A 19,935-nucleotide genomic window follows, 5' to 3' on the forward strand; every position below is an offset into this window, starting at 1 on the left:
AGTTATCCAACCCCTGAGCTGTCTGAAGGCAATCCTGTATAGGGAAGTTTTTTTTAAAAAAAGTTTAATGTATTATATATGTTGGAAGCTGCCCAGAGTGGCTGGGGCAACCCAGTAAGATGTGTGGGGTATAAATAGTAAAATTATCATTATGGAATGGGATGTCCCTATTTTCATTGGAGAAATGTTGGAGGGTATGTTTTTGTATACATGCTTTAACTATTCCAAAAACAGTATATATATTTTTAACAGACTACTATACATACATCATTTTACTTGTATGCAGTCTTTGCACCATTAAAACCCTGCTCAAGGCAACACACAACATGAAAAAATCTACATAATTACAAACACAAAAAAGTACCCATGAACAGTAAAACATCAAAAAAATTGAACCAAATTGAAACAATTTCCACATAAATCATAACATCTAAAATAAAGATACAAAAATTAATATCAATAGCACACACAAATTCATGTTATGTATATCTGAAAACATTAAGTTAATAAGCAAATGGAAGGTGGCTTTTGAGTTCATTTGGGAAAAATAAAAACAAACTTAGCCACCCATCTGCCTACTAGACCCTGATCAGCAGAGCCTGAGTTCACTGATTTTACCTGCATAATATAATAACACAGGTTTTTTTCCTTCAGCTGATCCTGTTCCTAAACCCCAGTTCTCATTAGTGATTTCAGTTATAAGATGTCGCAGTTATTTACGCTGTTTACAGTTCTCTCCCTGCCCCTCAAAGCCCAGTGCTCTGCAAAAGCCTCTCTGAATATATGTCTGTAATGCAGGATAATACTTCATGCATCTGATGAAGTGAATTCTAATCAATGGAAGTTTTTGTCATAATAAAGGTGTTAGTTAAAGGTGCCACAAGACAGGCTACCGTTTTTGCTACAAGAGACCAACACAGTTACCACTCTGGAAACCATTGTTTATTTTTATGTAATCTGCTTCTCTCCCCCACCCCTGCACCCCCAATGTTCAAATTAATTGAAATCAGTTGAGCTATAAGCAGGAGTTGCCCTAATAAAGTTGCCTTCTGAACAGTCATAGCTCTATTACCTGCTAAATAATCATACAGCAGATAGGATATTGCAATATTCAGAGACTTTTGTCACATCTGCACTATAGTGTGCTAGAAAGCAGAACATGACCATTCATCCCAGTCAAAGGATGCTAAGTATCAGCTTCCCACTGTTGTTTACCTTCTGGATATCTTCCCCATGAATGAATCTGCAAGGCCCCGATAACATTAATCAGTCTGTTATTTTATAGGTTCAAACAATGATGGTATTTCATTGTATGCATTATGTCACACGTGTCCTAAAAACAATTCTGTGATATAATTCTGCACTTCCTTCTCTTATCCGCCCCCACCCTCCAAATCTCAGTGTGGTATTCTTATCAGCTGAAATGGCCTGTTTCAATTGGAGCCTGCCAGAATAGGACATTACTTCTGCCAGGTGGATTGCAGTACATATTGGAGAGAATAAATCATTTTGTCATTCCCAAGCAAACGTAAATTCATCTACTCCCACAGAAGACAACATCAAACAATAATGTCTGAGGCTGATTTGTTTTATTTTTTTACATTGGACCAAATAGATAAAGGGGGAACGCTGTATGTTCCCCTCATGAGAGGCTGCTTCTTTTAGAAATCACATTTTACAAAATGATGCAAAGGAAGGAAAGACACCTTTTCTGGTTTCCTCCTCTACATAAAAACAAATCCTGTGCAGCATAATCCCATCCATGTTTACTTGCAAATCCTACTTAATCCAATGGGGTTTACTCCCCAATCAACCAAGTGTGTATTGTGTAGCATTATGATAAATAATTGGGTTTCTTTCCAAACCTTTTCCTTACTTCTTTCTATTATAGGAAAACAGTGCTGTTTCACTATAATGAAAGGAAACCAGCAATTTAACGTCCCCTTTCCCTTGGGTAGCAGGAAAGCAGTAAAATGGGTTGAACCTACATACATAAAGCCTGGTGAGGAAAGACAATTGGCCAGAGCCTCTGAACTGCTGACCGCCTCTGCCTCCTCTTTCCTCAAGATGAGTTACTTGTCCCTTTAGGTGGGGAAACTGCAGGACTGGAGTAAGGAAGGCCCTGCTAACTTTGTCTCAATTCTGTTAATAAGCACTGGAACCGATGAGCTTGCGTTTCGAAGCACTCCAAACCAAATGCACCACCACTAAAATAAATTATATGCAACATAACCCCATGCATGCAAGTGCCCCCAACCACCTAGTGTTGAATTGTGTTACATGATTGGATTTGCACTTCTTTGAGTGATAAGCTGACTAGAGATACAAATACTCCAGCTTTTGACCTAAGAAATCACAACATTCTGTAAATACCAGAGCAGCCGTGGTGGAGTAAAACTCTACAATGAGAAGCAAAGAGGATTAGGAAAAAAGAGAGGCTTCAGCCAAGTCCTACCAGGACAAATATATTGTCAGCTGTTGGCTATTTGTTATGGCCACTTTTGTGTGGAAGTATAATTATTTAAAGATCTGTTTGTTTTTATAAACTGGTGTTTAGAACACTCATATCTATCATAACTCACACCAACCAAGTCTTACAAAGGGGAAAACAAAGTTGGGGGTATAAGCTGAAACTGTTTAAGGCCAAGGCCAACAACATTTGAGTCGCTGGGCATCAACAGGAAGGGAAATGATGAAAGCCAGTGGAGCAGGTCCAGTTTCAAGCAGAAGAGGGCAATGTTGCTGTGCTGCATATGTATATTACATGTATACCACATCCAGTAGAATTAACACATTTCACCTCTTTTGAGTGAGTATGCAGACTGCAAATCTAATTGTAGCTGGGTGGTGGGGGAAGAGAATGCTTCTATTTCTGCATTTTTCAATCTAGGATGGGTAAGAAATATCCATGTTGGGGGTAGGGAGTCATTATTTTGCTCACCTGATATTACGTAAGGCAGATGAAAGTGCAATTACAGAAAGAACAGTAAGCTGTGATATATATATAGAGAGAGAGACAGAGAGTGTGTTTCAAATACCTGAAATAAATCAGTTTATTCTGGCCTGAATATGAAATTACTAGATATCTATACATGATGTTTGAACTGATCTCCCCCCCCCCCTTTCTACATGAAAAATTGGTCTGAATATTAAATAAAGGATTATTTATACAATGTTTGAACTGCTCTCTTTAAACATTTGACTAGAATAAGGGAAACTCACTCTACTTCTTGTCAAACCTTCATAGCAACCTGGACTTCAATGAAGCTGAAATTAGGGCTGAACCAAAAAAAACTTGCTTCACACCCACATCACACATTTAAACCACACCTACACAATTTTAACAGTCATAGCTCCTCTAAACAAATACTCGGAACTGCAATTTGTTAAGGGTCGCCTATCCGTTCCCAGAACCTTTAGCAAATTACAATTCCCAGGATTCTTTGCGGTAAGCCCTTATCATTAAAGTGGTATAGGAAAGCTTTTGGCTGGATATTACCTTGAACTCTGCAAGTAACAATAGTATGCCATCTTTGAGGAATCAATGAAGCTGGTTTTGCAAACAGTTCTTAAACCACCTATTTCCTTGACAGCTTTAGAAATATTCCTATCACAAATGACCACTTGAGCTTCTCATGTATTTAAGCAGGCTTTGCCTAGCATCTGGTTTTCTTTTTCTTTCAAAGTATAGAAGAATGGAGATGTCAGTCATTAAAAGCAAGAGTTTCAGGTATACCAAGGATTTGAAATGGTTCTTTAATTGCCAGAGCTATTACATCTTTATGGTAAATAAAGTTTCTGTTTTACAGCTTCATCCATAGCCCTTTAAATGAGGCTCTTCCTACTTTGACAATATACCTTCCATAAAAATGGTTTGCTGTGTTCTCTCTACTTGAAACAAATTTTGTGCCCTTGACACTTCTAGGCCAGTGATCTTCAATGGGTTGGTTGGGACACAGAAGTGTTGCTACCACCACCATTTTGTTCTGTTGGAAGGACAGTTTCCATCAGTTTATTGCTGGGCTACATCCCCTTATGTATGAGATTCTGAATATGGGTTCTATGTTGCTGGTTGGGCTTTCAGATAGATCCCATCTCTTGGCTTGCTGAAGATCACTGTTCTTGACATATGGATTTCTTCCATAATGGAATCTTTCAAGCCAAAATAGCAAAAATAGTTTGAATGGGTTTTGAAGTTTGTGGGGGGGGGGGGAATAAAGCGTAGCTACTATTCTGTACCCAGAGAACCCATCATAATATAACCCTGTACTATGAGAATATAAACAAGTAGGGTGAGGGTTATAAGGCTTCCTTATTCTAATGCTATATTTAATTCCCCCAACACACAGTACATTATTATCACTCTTCCAACGAACTATCCACCTTGCTTTCATCACTTGTAACTACTCTTTAGACAATTTACTGCCCGACTGTACAAAATGAAATCCAATATCTCATAAAACAAGATATACTTCAGCCCCTGAACAAGATGGAGAACTCTTAATAAGTAGAGCTCCTTCTACATCCTGCCTTATGTGCACAAACTGCAGCTTTTTTCAATTTCTACATAGCAAAGTGAATAAAGAGGCAAAAGCACAACTGATTTATGTTTGTTTTAATCTAATGTTAAGGTATGCTGGAAGCATCATCTATAATATTATTATTATTATTATTATTATTATTATTATTATTATTTTATTTTATTTATACCCCACCCATCTGGCTGAGTTTCCCCAGCCACTCTGGGCGGCTCCCAATCAAGTGTTAAAAACAGTACAGTGTTAAATATTAAAAATTTCCCTGAACAGGCCTGCCTTCAGATGTCTTTTAAAGATAGGATAGCTGCTTATTTCCTTCACACCTGAAGGAAGGGTGTTCCACATGGTGGGAGCCACTACCAAGAAGGCCCTCTGTCTGGTTCCCTGTAACCTCACTTCTCGCAATGGGAAACCTGTGGTGTGTAGACCTAATTAGATCCACAAGGCCTTGCCATTTGGTCTGTAGTTTGGTCCATAGTTTATTCCTTAAAAACAACATCATCAACAACAATAACCCAACTGGATGGAATGGGCCACGTCTTTTACGGTGGAAGTGTATATCCATGGATGTGGAAACAGTTGTTAGCTAAATTTCCTCATCAACTACCTAGATCATTTACATCAGAGATGGAACTTCTCTCACCTTTGGTCTAAAGCACCACCTGCCTTTGTCAAGAAGCCAGGTTTAACAGGCCTCAAAATTCTGTAAGAATCATGAGGGAGCCCCTCAGTCCCCTTTCTACATTTGTCTTGAGTGTCCACTTGCACTCTTTTGGGAGCGATACATTTCCTTTGTTTAGCATAGCGTTAAGTGGCCCACATGGGACATGGGTGGCACTGTGGTCTAAACCACTGAGCCTCTTGGGCTTGCTGATCAGAAGGCTGGCAGTTCGAATCTGCACAACGGGGTGAGCTCCTGTTGTTCTGTTCCAGCTCCTGCCAACCTAGCAGTTCGAAAGCATGCCAGTGCAAGTAGATAAATAGGTACCGCTGTGGTGGGAAGGTAAACAGTGTTTCCATGTGCTCCGGCTTCTGTCACGGTGTTCCATTGCGCCAGAAGCAGTTTAGTCAAACTGGCCACATGACCCAGAAAGCTGTCTGTGGACAAATGCTGGCTCCCTCAGCCTGAAGCGAGATGAGCGCCGCACCCCATAGTCACCTTTGACTAGACTTAATCATCCAGGGGTCCTTTAGCTTTTACCCATGTGGCCAGGACTTCCACATGGGAAAGATTTAGCCCAGGACAACAGAACCAAAGGAACAGTGGTCTAATTGGCAGTCAGGCCAGATTGTTTTGTTTTTCCTTCATTTCTGTTACCTAGAGCTAATACAACAAGCAGCACAGGTTCTTTACATCATGTACTGCTTTACATTTAAAGGAGAACTTTGAGTCAAAAGAACAGAGAGAGCTCTGCTGATTAAAGTCCAGAGCTTTCCAATAGCTCCCTCTGGGCATAAAATGAGTGAGTGGTTTGAAGCTTCAGGTATGCAAGCCTAATAACACATTTCAAATATATTGCCAAATACATTCAGAAGGGTTTACAATCAGTAACAGCCAGATAAATCCCATTTAGGAAAAGTAATACAGGGAAAAAACCAAAGAACAATGCAAGCATCCTTCAATCACTATTAGTTATGTTAACTGTAGGGATGGATAAACCTGGCAATTTTGGTTCTCCCCAATTTCTCATTTCTCTTAAATTCAGTTCTCCAGCAATTTCTGCAGCAATTTGTGAATCTTTTAAATGAAAAAATCCTCATGAAAATTCTTCATCATTTTACTGCAATTTTCTCCATGTGTGTGTGTGCAGTTTTAACCAATAAGCATTTCTCTGGTACAGCTGGTTTAAAAAGGCAAGTGGTAGACCAGTTTGAAGCCAGGCAGGGTTCAAGGTTTCACTCAGGCCCACCTGGAATGACCCACCCCTAAGCTTGCCCATGATTTGGCCTTTTAAATTTAAAAATGACCCGTTTGAATTTGGTGTGCTTTCCATAACCCCACATAGTCGGTGTAGGAGACATGTCATCCATCTTGCAGTGGCCAACCAGGTGCCTAAGTCCACAAATGAGATATGAGCACGAGAGCACTCTCCCACTCATGATTCTTAGCAACAGCAAAGGATTCATCCCCTGCCATTGGCCATGGCCATGCCACAACCACCGCTGCCCATGGGAACTGTAAGAGGGGGTTTTGTGGCACATAATATCCCCTAATAAAATGCATTTTGGTGTGCCAGTCTTGCTAAGATGTGCATTTTTATGCAAACTTTCTACTAATACATGCATTTTTGGATACATTGCTTGGTTGCAGAACTGCATCACAACATTTGGAGAAGTGCAAATTTCAATGGATTAGTGTGTCTTAGTTCATATATTACCGTATTTTTTGCTCTATAAGACTCACTTTTTCCCTCCTAAAAAGTAAGGGGAAATGTGTGTGCGTCCTATGGAGCGAATGCAGGCTGCGCAGCTATCCCAGAAGCCAGAACAGCTAGAGGGATCGCTGCTTTCACTGCGCAGCGATCCCTCTTGTTGTTCTGGCTTCTGAGATTCAGAATATTTTTTTCTTGTTTTCCTCCTCCAAAAACTAGGTGCGTCTTATGGTCTGGTGCGTCTTATAGAGCGAAAAATACGGTAGTTTGAGAAGTCTCAATTAGGTAGATTCTTGTTTAAATACAAACAACACCACATTTCTCCCTCATCCCTAGCTGGCTGGGAACTCTCTCCAGTATCAGAGACAGTCTGCTCTGAACACCTGTTGCTAAGAATCATGAGTGGGAGAGTGCTCTCATGCTCATATCTCATTTGTGGACTTAGGCACCTGGTTGGCCACTACGAGAACAGAATACTGGACATGCCTTTGGTATATGATCCAGCAGGGCTCTTCTTACAACTACCACTCACGGAGGAGGAGGAAGATGCAAATGTTTCAAGCAGTGTGGTCTACTGCAAAAAAGGGCTTTCCCTTTTGAACATAATTATTTTTGCTCAGCAGTGAAACTGCATCAGCTCCTGCTTCTATTTGCTAGTGTGCCTTTTTGTTAATGCGCCTGCTGCAACTAAGCTGCTAGCCAGGAGGTTTCAATCAAAAAAGCCCCATTGCTGTTTCTCTGGTCACCCACACAGCAAAAAGGAAGTTGAACTGTTTGATGACATGGCTCTTATGGTTTGGGCTTCAGCCTTCTTTCAGGAGTCGGCTGCCAAAAGCTTGGCTTGCCCAGACAATGCATTGTAGGCGGTGACTTCACTGGAATTGAAGTGCTTAGGAACCAGGAACTAATCCATGGAGACCACAGGTATGTCATATATCTTGTGATCAGGAAAGCATAACTTGCACTCCCATTTAAAGTTAGAGCAGATGTGCTTACTTTTAGGTGGGTTTTTTTGGCAGAAGCAAGCAGCTCCCCAGCTATTAAAAATATGGCTTAACTAAACACACAAAACTTAAGCATACATTGTATTTTCTTGTGACATTTCCTAGTCAGCAGCCCTCAAAGTAAACGTAGATGGAATAGGGCAGTTTACTCTAGCCTTTCCTTTATATGAATAGCTTATGGCTGTAGTTTGTTGTGGGTGGGGGTGGGGTGGGGGTGAGAGACAGACCTTAGACGAGTGAGAGGTGTTTTTTAAACAACCACTTTCCCTTCTTGCCAACTGAACAATCTGAAGAGAAATGGAAGATACATTCTAAAAGCATTAACTGTGTGGTGCGTGTTAGTACAATATGGATTACGTTTAGGCAAGCTGCAATGTCAGCTATTTACATTCCATGACCATTGGTGAGACATAAAGAATTTGTACTATGTTGTGCGCAGTTCACAAACCACTAATGTTAAAGCCAAAATGCCAGTGGTTCTGGATTGCATGATTCCTGAAACAATGTCACAAATGGATTTCTTACACTGGTCCTATGGCCTAGTGGGCATAGGAAGATGTCTTTTGCATAAAGGGCCAAACGATGCACAAGCCTGCCAGCCACCCACACCCAAAAAACCAGCCCCAGGAAGCTGCAAATTTAAATGGAGGAATGATAAGCAGAGGAAATTCCTATCTTCTTGTCCTCAGGCCACTTTTCTACTCAAAACCATGTTCCTAGCTGCTTCTCCTCTGGAAGAAAACCAGTTTAGGGATTCCAACAAAGCAAACTCAGTGGATAACAAATGTGTGGAAAGACTACTGAGATTGCAGAGGCTAGCCTTGACCTATAGATGCTGATGCACATGATAGCTGTACCTTCCCAGTCAATGCGTAATTGGTGTCAGCCTGAAGAGAGGGAACATGAGTACATATGTGTGCATGTATGACTCCTTTCAATCAGGATTTCTGTCCCCATGGATGGAGCCCAATGCACTTACATAAAGGCCTCTACTGCTCATCACACACTCTACTGGTGTGTGTGGCTAGCACACTGTTGATGTCTAGGGGTTAGAGATAGCCCATGGATTCATGATGTTACGGAATGCCTAAATATGGGTATCACCAATGGGGGAAAGGGTTAAGCAGCTTCTCCTCCCTCTGCCTCTACACCATTCTTACATTCAGATTTGAAGTCTCATTAGATTTCTTTTGACTTTTTTAGACTTTTAAAAAATGGGGTGGAGGAACAACACAGGGAACTACACTTTAAATGTCTGCTTTACCACACAAGATCTCCACTATTTGGTCATGTACAATATCTAATAAGGTAGAGAGTGCGCTTGCCTCTCTTGAATGATGAATGAACACAATTGTGGCCCATAGCAGCCAACCACTAGGAATGACCACAACCAGGACAGTAAGAAGTACTCTGTAACATTCAGTGACATAATACTTCTTAGCCATTATATTGCTGATGGTCATCATGACTGGAGCAAGGGCTGTGGCTTGGAAGCAGAACACATGCTTTGCATGCAGAAGGGCCCAGATTCATTCTCCAGCATCTCAAGGTAGGACTGGGGGAAACCCATCTGAAATCTTGGAGAGCTACTGCAAGTCAGGGTAGACAATGCTGAGCTAGATGAACCAGTCCTAGGACTCGGCTACATTGGCAAAGAAAAAGTGCTTTATATGCGTTGTATATGCATTATAATACTGTGGCCCCAGATGGCGCTGTGGAGTCCTGTTTTTCCCAACCCGATTTCTCATATAAAGTTTACAATGTGTTTAACTGAAAAGTTTCTTTGATGTGTCTAGACCCAGCCCTGATCTGACTTGAAATAAGGCAGCTTCCTGCATTCCTGTATGATTAATAGCCATTGACGGACTCCATAGATTTGTGTAATCACCAATGGTTCCTACTAATATATGTGCCCACGCAAGTTTCCAACTTCAAATAGGTGTATTAAACTGACTCACATTTTAAAAAGTTGATAATTAAGAAAGAAATATAGTAACGGCAATACAGATGTATATCCACAATGTCTGAACAGATTTAACTAGAGAGACTTCCACTCAAAAGTGCTTTAAAAATTCAGTAATGTGTCAGGTTAATGACCCAGCATTTAAATACTTTTAATAGAAAGATTATCAACAGCCATTGCAGTATATGATTTTTCTTGTCAGGGATGATTATCATCCCTTTAGTATTGCCTGACATTTGCACCTCTTGCTATATTATAAGTTGCCAGCAGAGAACTAGAGCAGCAAGGCAAATTATAACACTATGTTTAACAAGGAACTTTCTGTAATCCTGTGTATGCATCCTGATATTTACATTGCTTACTATGAATCTTGTTTGAATTTTGCAATTTGGCACATTTTTCAAACTTTATCTTGAAGGGGTGTCTAAGGATGGGTGCTTGCCAAGATTATGCAGTCTGTCCCGGGCTGGGAGGAGATGAACATTACAAAGTAATTTTAACAGCAATTTGGTTTGGGTAATTACTAAAAACAAAGTTAGAATTCCACTGCTGCTTTGGTTTGACAATAAGAACAAGTTATGAGTGAACAAATGTAGTGATCAGCCACTCGGTGCATAATTTCTCTGCTGTTACACAGCAAATATATATTTACATTTGTAACAAAAATCCCTAGCAGCAAAATGTGATCTGTAGACTATTCTGTGTATACATTTCTCTCAGCCTAGGGTATAAATAACAAACAAACAAACATGGAACAAATATGAGTGATGAATTCATATATAAGAAAACTCTGTGTGGGAATAATACATAGATAGCAACAACTTTTCTAGAAGCAATGTAGACTGGTAGCCAATTAGCACAATGGCAAACATAAAACAACAAAAAACAACTAAGTAATGAGAAAAGGTGTGTGTGAAAAATTAAAATTCGAGGAGCAGTACCAGTCTGTCAACACTATAATCTGGCAGGAAAAGTTCAATAAGTTTTACTTAATTTGCTAGATTTTGCATGTGTTAGGCAGTTCCTTGGCCACCTAGCAACGGCATAAAGAGTTTATTTCTCAGATATCTGAGCTCATGCTGGTTGAGCAGGAAGAATGGTAAAAAAAGGATCAGAGGAGCACAAGGAAGCCTGCAGCTCTTGAACCAACAGGGAGTCTAATAGGGGCAGACAGGCTGGTCAGAGGTCAGGACACTGGGCCCTAAAGCACAGAGCAGATGATAATATATTTTTCTCTCCGTGCAAATTCTCGCTCTTCCCCCCCAACAGCAAGTGACTTTCTCAAAGATATAGCTGCAGCCAATCAAACTGAGCACCAAGGAAACTTTAGTACTGTAGTACTGTATTTTGTATTAACTGCATAAAAGACAAACATTTGGGGATTTGCTTGTTTTACATAAAGCTATTCAACTCACAGACTTGCATTTGTTCTATGTGAAAACCCAGCTAAGTAGTTTGGGCTCAACAACCCTAAACTTCACTTAAAAACAAATAAATATGAGATTTTCTAGAATCTGTACAGGTATAGATTTGCTTGGAAATCACGTTTTGGAATATTATACAGCCATATCAGAAACATATATACTCTGGAGTCCACAGAAAGCCTTTAATGCTTTCTATCAAATATAATCACTACAACAAACCTCCAACCACTAGGAATAATCAAGATAAGGTAAGCAAGCTTAAGTCCCATGAAACCTAGTAGGTTCTGAAGCACATTAAACAGCATGAGAGCCATTGGTTACAATGAGATTAGAGTGAACCCAACTTTTCCTAGGTAGCACTCAGTGGGCAAATTTCACTGATCTGCACCATATGTGCGACCTCCACAGATTTTCTTTCATATGGAGGTTGCATCAATGAAAATGAGTCATTTCTTCTTCTTCTTCTTCTTCTTCTTCTTCTTCTTCTTCTTCTTCTTCTTCTTCCTCTCTCTCTCTCTCTCTCTCTGTGTGTGTTTAATATTCTCCATCAATTAATAAGAAATGGTATTCAAAAATTATAAAAGGGGAGAGAAAATTTCATTGAAATTCTCATAGGACACTCAGAGTTTTGGGTGTGTTTACCTTACTTTGAGGTGGCTGTGGATTCTTGGAAACACCCCTTCTTTAATTCTATAAATCACCTTTCTGTTTTTCTGTAAGTCTCTATCCTTCCTAGCTCCCCATGCTTCTTGAGAACCCAAGGGCACTTCAGTGGGACTTGTAAGTGCAAGAAGCTGGGGAGATTGTCTACCATGCTCCCAACAGCTGTTCACTGTTATTTCTTAAAAGTAAAGTCTTTTTACATTCAAAGAAATGAATAATAATAATAAATAATATTTTTTTATTTATATCCCGCCCTCCCCAGCCGAAGCCAGGCTCAGGGCGGCTAACAACAATAAAATAATACAACATTCTAAAATCATTTAATTATAAAATTAATTCAAATCAAATTGATGGCAAGCATTGGGCTAGAGTTCTGGGAAGATTGCCAAAGGAGGGAATCAGGCTGTGCCCTGGCCAAAGGTCTGGTGGAACAGCTGTCTTGCAGGCTCTGCGGAAAGATGTCAACTCCCGCGGAATGAACACAGAAATGTTTGTTTTTTTAAAGGTAAAAAAGGAAGAATTTCCCCTAAAAACACAATCAGTGAGTGCATTGATCTCAGGTGCTCGGTAGCCAGCCTTAGTGGGTTCTCATGCGTCAGTTAAAGCCTAGGGGATAAGTTGTGCGGTAACTCCACCTATGCGGCTTTTTGGTTCAGGAAGTGTGAGGAAGGAGGCAGAGCACTGGAGAAATAGTTAATGGAAAGAGAGAGAAAACCCCACACCACTCATGGCCACTTTGCACTGAGGAGGTAAGCTCAACCCTGAACCCAGCAGCGGACAGCCCGGTGGTTTTGCACTTGACCTTTTCTGCCTGCGCTGCTGTAGCATACTGGTATGGCTGTATATTAGCATCCATTAAAATCAACAAGAACCATCCAGCTAGTATAGAAGATTTCATTGTTCACGGGCTTATTTTGATAATATTCAACAGTTCCTGTGTTCCTATTGGCACACATGTTGGATAGAAAACTGGCTGAAAAACAAACATTGGTCAAAACATAAGGAAAACTTCTTTAAAACTAATATTGTCTGCAACTGATCTCTTGTCTGATTGCCATTTTTAATATTAGTCCCAAATGCATTAAAAAAAACTTTTTGGGATTTTTTTCTCTCCCTTGCATGCAAAATGAAAAATATATCTTTGACTTTTTTACTCCCATTGCATGATTCCGAGTATTTTTAAAAAACCTTCTTCCACAATCTCCTGTAATTGCACAGAAGAAATAATACTGAATAATCAACCAGCCTTCTCCTTTACAAGGAGAGTTACCTTTCTCCTCCCACAAAACAGCCTCTTCCACATCTTCTGTAATTTTTCTTTCGAAGAAAACAATTTTTCCTAGAACGTTGGTTAACCTTTGCAATAAAGACAATACTCCTAAGAGCAATCTGTGCCCTGTGAAGATCTATTTTCTTCCTAAGCCTCATTGACCCAAACCTTAATTGTATTGAGAGAGGATGTAAATCATCATGGGAGAAGAACTTTTGCAAGATCTAATGACCACTTTGGATGCAAAGGTGTATATTTAGGCCCTCATCCTGGTTCTTCCCACTGTTTGCAGTCATCTGCCTTCTTTCCGGAGAAGCATCCTGCCTTATAAACAGGCCTGTGTTTTTGCCTCATTGGATACAACTTAAAATTGTGGGAATCCAAGCGAAAATGCTGGGCATTTATCAGACAACCCACAGTATGCTTTCAGCATCCCAAGTACTGATGCAGCCTACCCCAGAGTCCTGTAAAGGGATTTGCAAACCTCAGCCCTGCAAGATGAATTCTCCCTCAGTCATCTTCCAAGGCTTTCGAATCACTCTCACTTTCCCTGTTCTCTAATGATTTCCTTTCCTTGTCGAACAGGCTTGCACTACTTTTGCATTAAGAATTCAATTATTTGGATCAGATGCTAAAAATATCTCCGGCTCTGATACCGCATAATCCGACAGGGCTGATAAAATACAAGCAAGAGCGCCTAAGGAAATATTTAGAACGTGCTGCTATGGTTACTCTCCGAGCAGGGGTGAACGCCTCTCCCAGCTTCAAAAACCCTTTAAGAAAAGATGCATATCGCTTTCATCAGTGGCTGGGCTTGACTTTGAAACTACTTCAGAAAAAAAGTTTTGTACTTCTTTGTAGAGAGGAAATGACCCAGCTAGCAACCGTGCTGGAAGGTGGTAACTATCTGGGTCACAGTGCTGGCTCTGGGATGACTGATAGGCTAAATCTGGTCACTGGCCTTCCAGAAAAAATGCCACCCCGAAGAGAGCGGCCATCTGAGAGATCTTCAAAGCAATCACAGTCCCGCTCCTACGGCACTATTCAACACAAAGCTATTTCCTCTTTTCTAAAGTTACAGAAAAACATGACCTTGAATTGTTGTTGGCTCAGAAAAAGATGGAGTTTAGGAAGAAAATGGAGTTGGATTATTTTGAATGAATTGTTACATTCTTCACCTTAGGACACTAGATGTTGAGAAACATATTTCGTATTTGCAAACAGCCTCTAAGACCTAGGAATGGGATGAGCTAGGAACGGGGACATAAATAAATACGATAGGAGGATGAAGCAATACAATTCGAAACTTCAAAGCTCTAATGGCAGGAGTATTCATGAGAAGGATCACGTTTTAGAAACCGTTATTGACTTTTTCCACTACCAATTAAATTTCCTTTAAAAATCCACTCAAATAAGCAGATTTGAGTAAATACGTTCAAAGCTCAAAATTTACTCAAGAAATGTAGCCTGCTTTTCTGTTAGTCATAGGTCTGAGAGAAGACTGCTGCCTTCTCAAAGTTTAATCATTATTTGCATTCATTCAATGAACCTTCTGTGCATTTTTGAAAATTGTGATTATATGGAATGACTGCTAAAAATGTATTTCACGGGTAGTTGCTGCTTAGTATTCACCCTACTTTAGTGTCCCATAAAATAAATGGCACTGATATTTAACATCAGGGGTGTCTCATCCCACCTGTTAAAAGTTATGGCACATATCTACAACTGAGTGCGATTTTATTGTATCACAGTCTAATGCCCTGATACTGAAGACATTATTAGAAGTACATCCTACTGATTTCACTGGGATTAACAAATTGACCAAGGTGACAGGTACATAGTTCTGCAAGGACCGCTTCTCACATTATTTAATTCCTAGAGGTGTATAATCTAGGGTATTTGTCTGTGCAGGGTTGTTTGTGAAAGTATCTATTTTTCTCAGTCCATCCATCCCACTTCTATCCTCCAAACTCCAAAGGTCTTAAAGTGTAAAAGGAAATTTTGTTTCCCCACCCACAAGAACCCTGTGAAGTAGGTTAGACTGAGGTCCTTATGTCCCTTGAGTACCCCCATCCCATTTCCAGGAGTGGTGAGGCAACATGCTCCCCAGCATGGCCCAATGGCCCATGGAGTATCAGGGGGAAATCACTCTGCATCAGCAAAAACAAAGGTAATTTAATTTAAACAAATGCTCAACTGATTTTTTCCAATAACTTAAAAGCTGTAGGGAAACATTCTTTAAAAAGATTTTAAAATACAGGGAAATTATTTATTAAAACAAGATTAAAGGAAAATATTGAGTATGAACAGTTTAAATTTTTCCTTATAATTTACTTATATATAGGTAAAGGACCCCTGGACGGTTAAGTCCAGTCAAAGGCGACTATGGGGTTGCAGCACTCATCTTGATTTCAGGTCAAGGGAGCAAGCATTTGTCCACAGACAGCTTTCTGGGTCATGTGACCAGCATGGCGAAACTGCTTCTGGTGCAACAGAACACTGTGACGGAAGCCAGAGCACATGGAAACGCCATTTACCTTCCTGCCACAGTGGTACCTACACAGGCGGCAACCATTTTAGGCATGTCCAACTGATGTGCAACCGCCGACACACGTGTCCTTTTGGACCTGGAAAAGGGAGGAATGAGGGCGGAACATGGCAGAATGGTGGCAGGGGTGTAACACAGCATAACGGGGCATAGCAGCTTATGCATGATCCACAAATGTGTTTGGGGGCCAGGAATGGAACCCCTGTGCAAAATAGTTGCTGTCTGTACAAGACACTTTTTGCTGTAAATACGGTTATAATATTAAGTGTGGTATTAGGATTTCAGGTGAGACACAACCGTAGAAACTGATGAATACCTAAGTAGTAAACAAACATCTTGCATCCATGTAGAGTTTCTGAATGTAAAAAGCAATAAGAAATAATAAATTATAGATCTGCTTCTGCACAAAATATCTGGCGCTGAAGTTAGAAACACATTTCCCATCAATATTTGTGCTGGCTTTCTCCTCATGTATTCTTGTGAATTGACATTTTAACCTCATTCAGGTTTGTAATCAAGCCAAGAAAATTCAACTTTGAATGGCATTCATGCTGGCCTAATTTTGGAAGTGGTAGCAGAAGAAAAGGAAAAGTATTATGGATCCTCACATGGTTGCCTTCATAAAACGTTTATAATTATGCACCACTCTCAAAAAGTCACACATAAGTACTGGCTGCCTTTCCAGATCTTCCATCTGCTCTTAATTCCCTAACTTGAAACTCAAACAGGGTGGACTCATTAAATCAAGGCAATTTGAATTTCTGATGAGTAACATGAAGACAAAGTACCATTTTAATCCTCCAGTTAAACCATTTCCCATTTGTTCTTCAAATATTTTCTAAACAAAGGTTCCAACCATTTAAACATGTGGCATTAATATTAATTAGAACTTTTTTCTATACAACAGATCACTGAAAATATTTGCTCACATACATTTTGTACTATAGTATACTATCTGTTTAGAACAGGGATGTGGGCCCTTCAGACTACAACTCCCATCATCCCTGAGGCTTGTGAGAGTTGGAGTTCAACAACATGTGGAGGCAAAGAGAGCAATGGTGATATTTCATTTCTCTCATCTCTGCCATATCTGATTTGAACTTGTACCAAGACTGTTGCCTTGTGTCAAATCTCTGCACCAGTGCAGCATTTTGCTGCACCAGTTCCACACTTTGACATGTAACATAGTACTAGTATAATGATCCTGCACTTGACCATTTCTGCTTCTTGATTTGAATGGCAAACAGTAGGTCCCAAGAGATCACCTCCTCCCATAAACAGCCTGCCCACTTGTTAAAATCAGGGTGAGAATGCCCTGTCCTATGACTCATCCAAGGCCAAAAACATGGCTGGGACATGGGATCAAGCTTTTTGCTACTTGTCTACGAAAATAAGAAGTTCCTGCTGGATCAGGCTGAACTTCCCTCCTAGTCCAGCATCTTGTTCTCATGGTGACCAAGTAGACATCTATGGGAAGCCTGAAAGCAGAGCACAAAAGCATTTCCCCCTCTTATGGTTTCCAGCGGTGCAGAAATAAAACTGCAAGCACATTTGCAAAGATAAGCAGGTTCCAGGATGGTTTCAAATTGGGTGGGGGACTGCATGCTGGGTCCCTTCCAACACTACAATTCTATGATTCTATGAATTGGAATTCAGAGGCATACTGCCTCCTAAAGAAAGGGGGGGCTTTTCTCTATCTACTTTGTCCATAGGTAAAGGTAAAGGGACCCCTGACCATTAGGTCTAGTCATGACCAACTCTGGGGTTGCGGCGCTCATCTCGCTTTATTGGCCGAGGGAGCCAGTGTACAGCTTCCAGGTCATGTGGCCAGCATGACTAAGCCACTTCTGGCGAACCAGAGCAGCGCACGAAAACGGTGTTTACCTTCCCACCGGAGCGGTACCTATTTATCTACTTGCACTTTGACGTGCTTTCGAACTGCTAGGTTGGAAGGAGCAGGGACCGAGCAACGGGAGCTCATCCCGTCGCGGGGATTCGAACCGCCGACCTTCTGATCAGGAAGTCCTAGGCTCTGTGGTTTAACCCACAGCGCCACCCACGTCCTTTCATAGAATCATAGAATCATAGAGTTGGAAGAGACCACAAGGGCCATCGAGTCCAACCCCCTGCCAAGCAGGAAACACCATCAGAGCACTCCTGACATATGGTTGTCAAGCCTCTGCTTAAAGACCTCCAAAGAAGGAGACTCCACCACACTCCTTGGCAGCAAATTCCACTGTCGAACAGCTCTTACTGTCAGGAAGTTCTTCCTAATGTTTAGGTGGAATCTTCTTTCTTGTAGTTTGGATCCATTGCTCCGTGTCCGCTTCTCTGGAGCAGCAGAAAACAACCTTTCTCCCTCCTCTATGTGACATCCTTTTATATATTTGAACATGGCTATCATATCACCCCTTAACCTCCTCTTCTCCAGGCTAAACATGCCCAGCTCTCTTAGCCGTTCCTCATAAGGCATCGTTTCCAGGCCTTTGACCATTTTGGTTGCCCTCCTCTGGACACGTTCCAGTTTGTCAATGTCCTTCTTGAACTGTGGTGCCCAGAACTGGACACAGTACTCCAGGTGAGGTCTGACCAGAGCAGAATACAGTGGCACTATTACTTCCCTTGATCTAGATGCTATACTCCTATTGATGCAGCCCAGAATTGCATTGGCTTTTTTAGCTGCCGCGTCACACTGTTGGCTCATGTCAAGTTTGTGGTCAACCAAGACTCCTAGATCCTTTTCACATGTACTGCTCTCAAGCCAGGTGTCCCCCATCTTGTATTTGTGCCTCTCATTTTTTTTGCCCAAGTGCAATACTTTACATTTCTCCCTGTTAAAATTCATCTTGTTTGTTTTGGCCCAGTTCTCTAATCTGTCAAGGTCGTTTTGAAGTGTGATCCTGTCCTCTGGGGTGTTAGCCACCCCTCCCAATTTGGTGTCATCTGCAAATTTGTCCATACCCAGGCATAATTTTATACACCTCTAATATGTCTCCTTCTACTCGCCTGTTCTCTCAACTAAGAAGCCCCAAAAGTTGCAAGCTTTCTGTACAGGGCATTGCTCCATCCCCTTGATTATTTTGCTGGCCCTTTCTGACCGTTTTCCAGCTCTACAGAATTCTTTTTGAGGTGAAGCAACAGGAAATGCAAACAGTATTCTACATGCAGTCACACCATAGATTTGTAAAATGGCATTATTATATTGACAGCTTTATTTTCAGTTCCTTTCTTAATGATCCCTAGCATGGAATCCATCTTTTTCACAGCTGCAGAACACTGGGTCTATTCTTTCTGAAAGAAGTAAAATAAATCCCTTAGGGCCTGGAGTTTTTTTTGAGCCCTGGACAAGGAAACTACTGACCCCAGAAGTGTTGTGCCTCCTTTGGCACCACTCCTGCCTGCCTCTTACTTTTTCCTCAGACATACTGTACCATAACATCCTTTTCATATCTGCCTAGGACTGAGGCAGTATGACAGCATGAATATTGTTCTGAAGGAAGGAAAACAGAGCCTCGGAACATTGGACATAATTTCATCAGCAAGGAGAGGGATGGCTGGCCAATCCCATTGACCTTGAAATAAACGTACTGAAAAAGAAAACAGAAGCAAAACTTACTGGCAGATGGGAACAGGTTCCTTACTGCATGTTCCTCCATTTTTGCAATATGCCTCTGGACAATCTGGAGGGTTGGAAAATAAGTTACAAAAATGATTTAACTATGACAAGAGTTCTTGACATATGCAAAACATTGGACATATTCATTAGACAATATACAGTTAGAAGATTTACCATCTAAAGGATAATATTCCATAACTACTTGAGGTAAGTTTATATTTTATACTTTAAAAAACAACTACACACACCCCAAATCCACAACCAGACCCTGTTTTGCCTGTACAACTTAGCTTATATATTTCAATACATACATACAGTAGTACTAAATGCGCTGTATTGTCAAAGTCAAGCCCTATTTATTTCAATGGGACAATTAAACACATGCCTTTCTTCATTTATAAAGGGCATGGTCCAGCTGACTTCAACAGTACTAAATGGCTGGATCACACTTAATATTTCTATGTTACCATAAGAAGCCTATTCAGTTTTAGACACAGAACTATACAATGTAGAAGGTGATTTTGACTGGTTTACTGA

At 40.7% G+C, this 19,935-nt stretch overlaps 1 protein-coding gene across 2 annotated transcripts in view; it reads right to left on the reverse strand.

Annotated features, from left to right (window-relative positions):
* Positions 1-19,935, reverse strand: part of MALRD1 (MAM and LDL receptor class A domain containing 1) — a 228,651-nt gene that overhangs the window by 25,272 nt on the left and 183,444 nt on the right. For both annotated transcript variants that reach the window (XM_080974345.1, XM_080974346.1), the window contains one exon: positions 19,399-19,462. In XM_080974345.1, coding sequence (XP_080830471.1) covers positions 19,399-19,462 — 64 coding nt within the window. The remainder of the gene's footprint in view (positions 1-19,398; positions 19,463-19,935) is intronic.

The sequence above is a fragment of the Podarcis pityusensis genome (assembly GCF_964106645.2).
Source record: "Podarcis pityusensis genome assembly, chromosome: 12".
NCBI lineage: Eukaryota > Metazoa > Chordata > Lepidosauria > Squamata > Lacertidae > Podarcis > Podarcis pityusensis.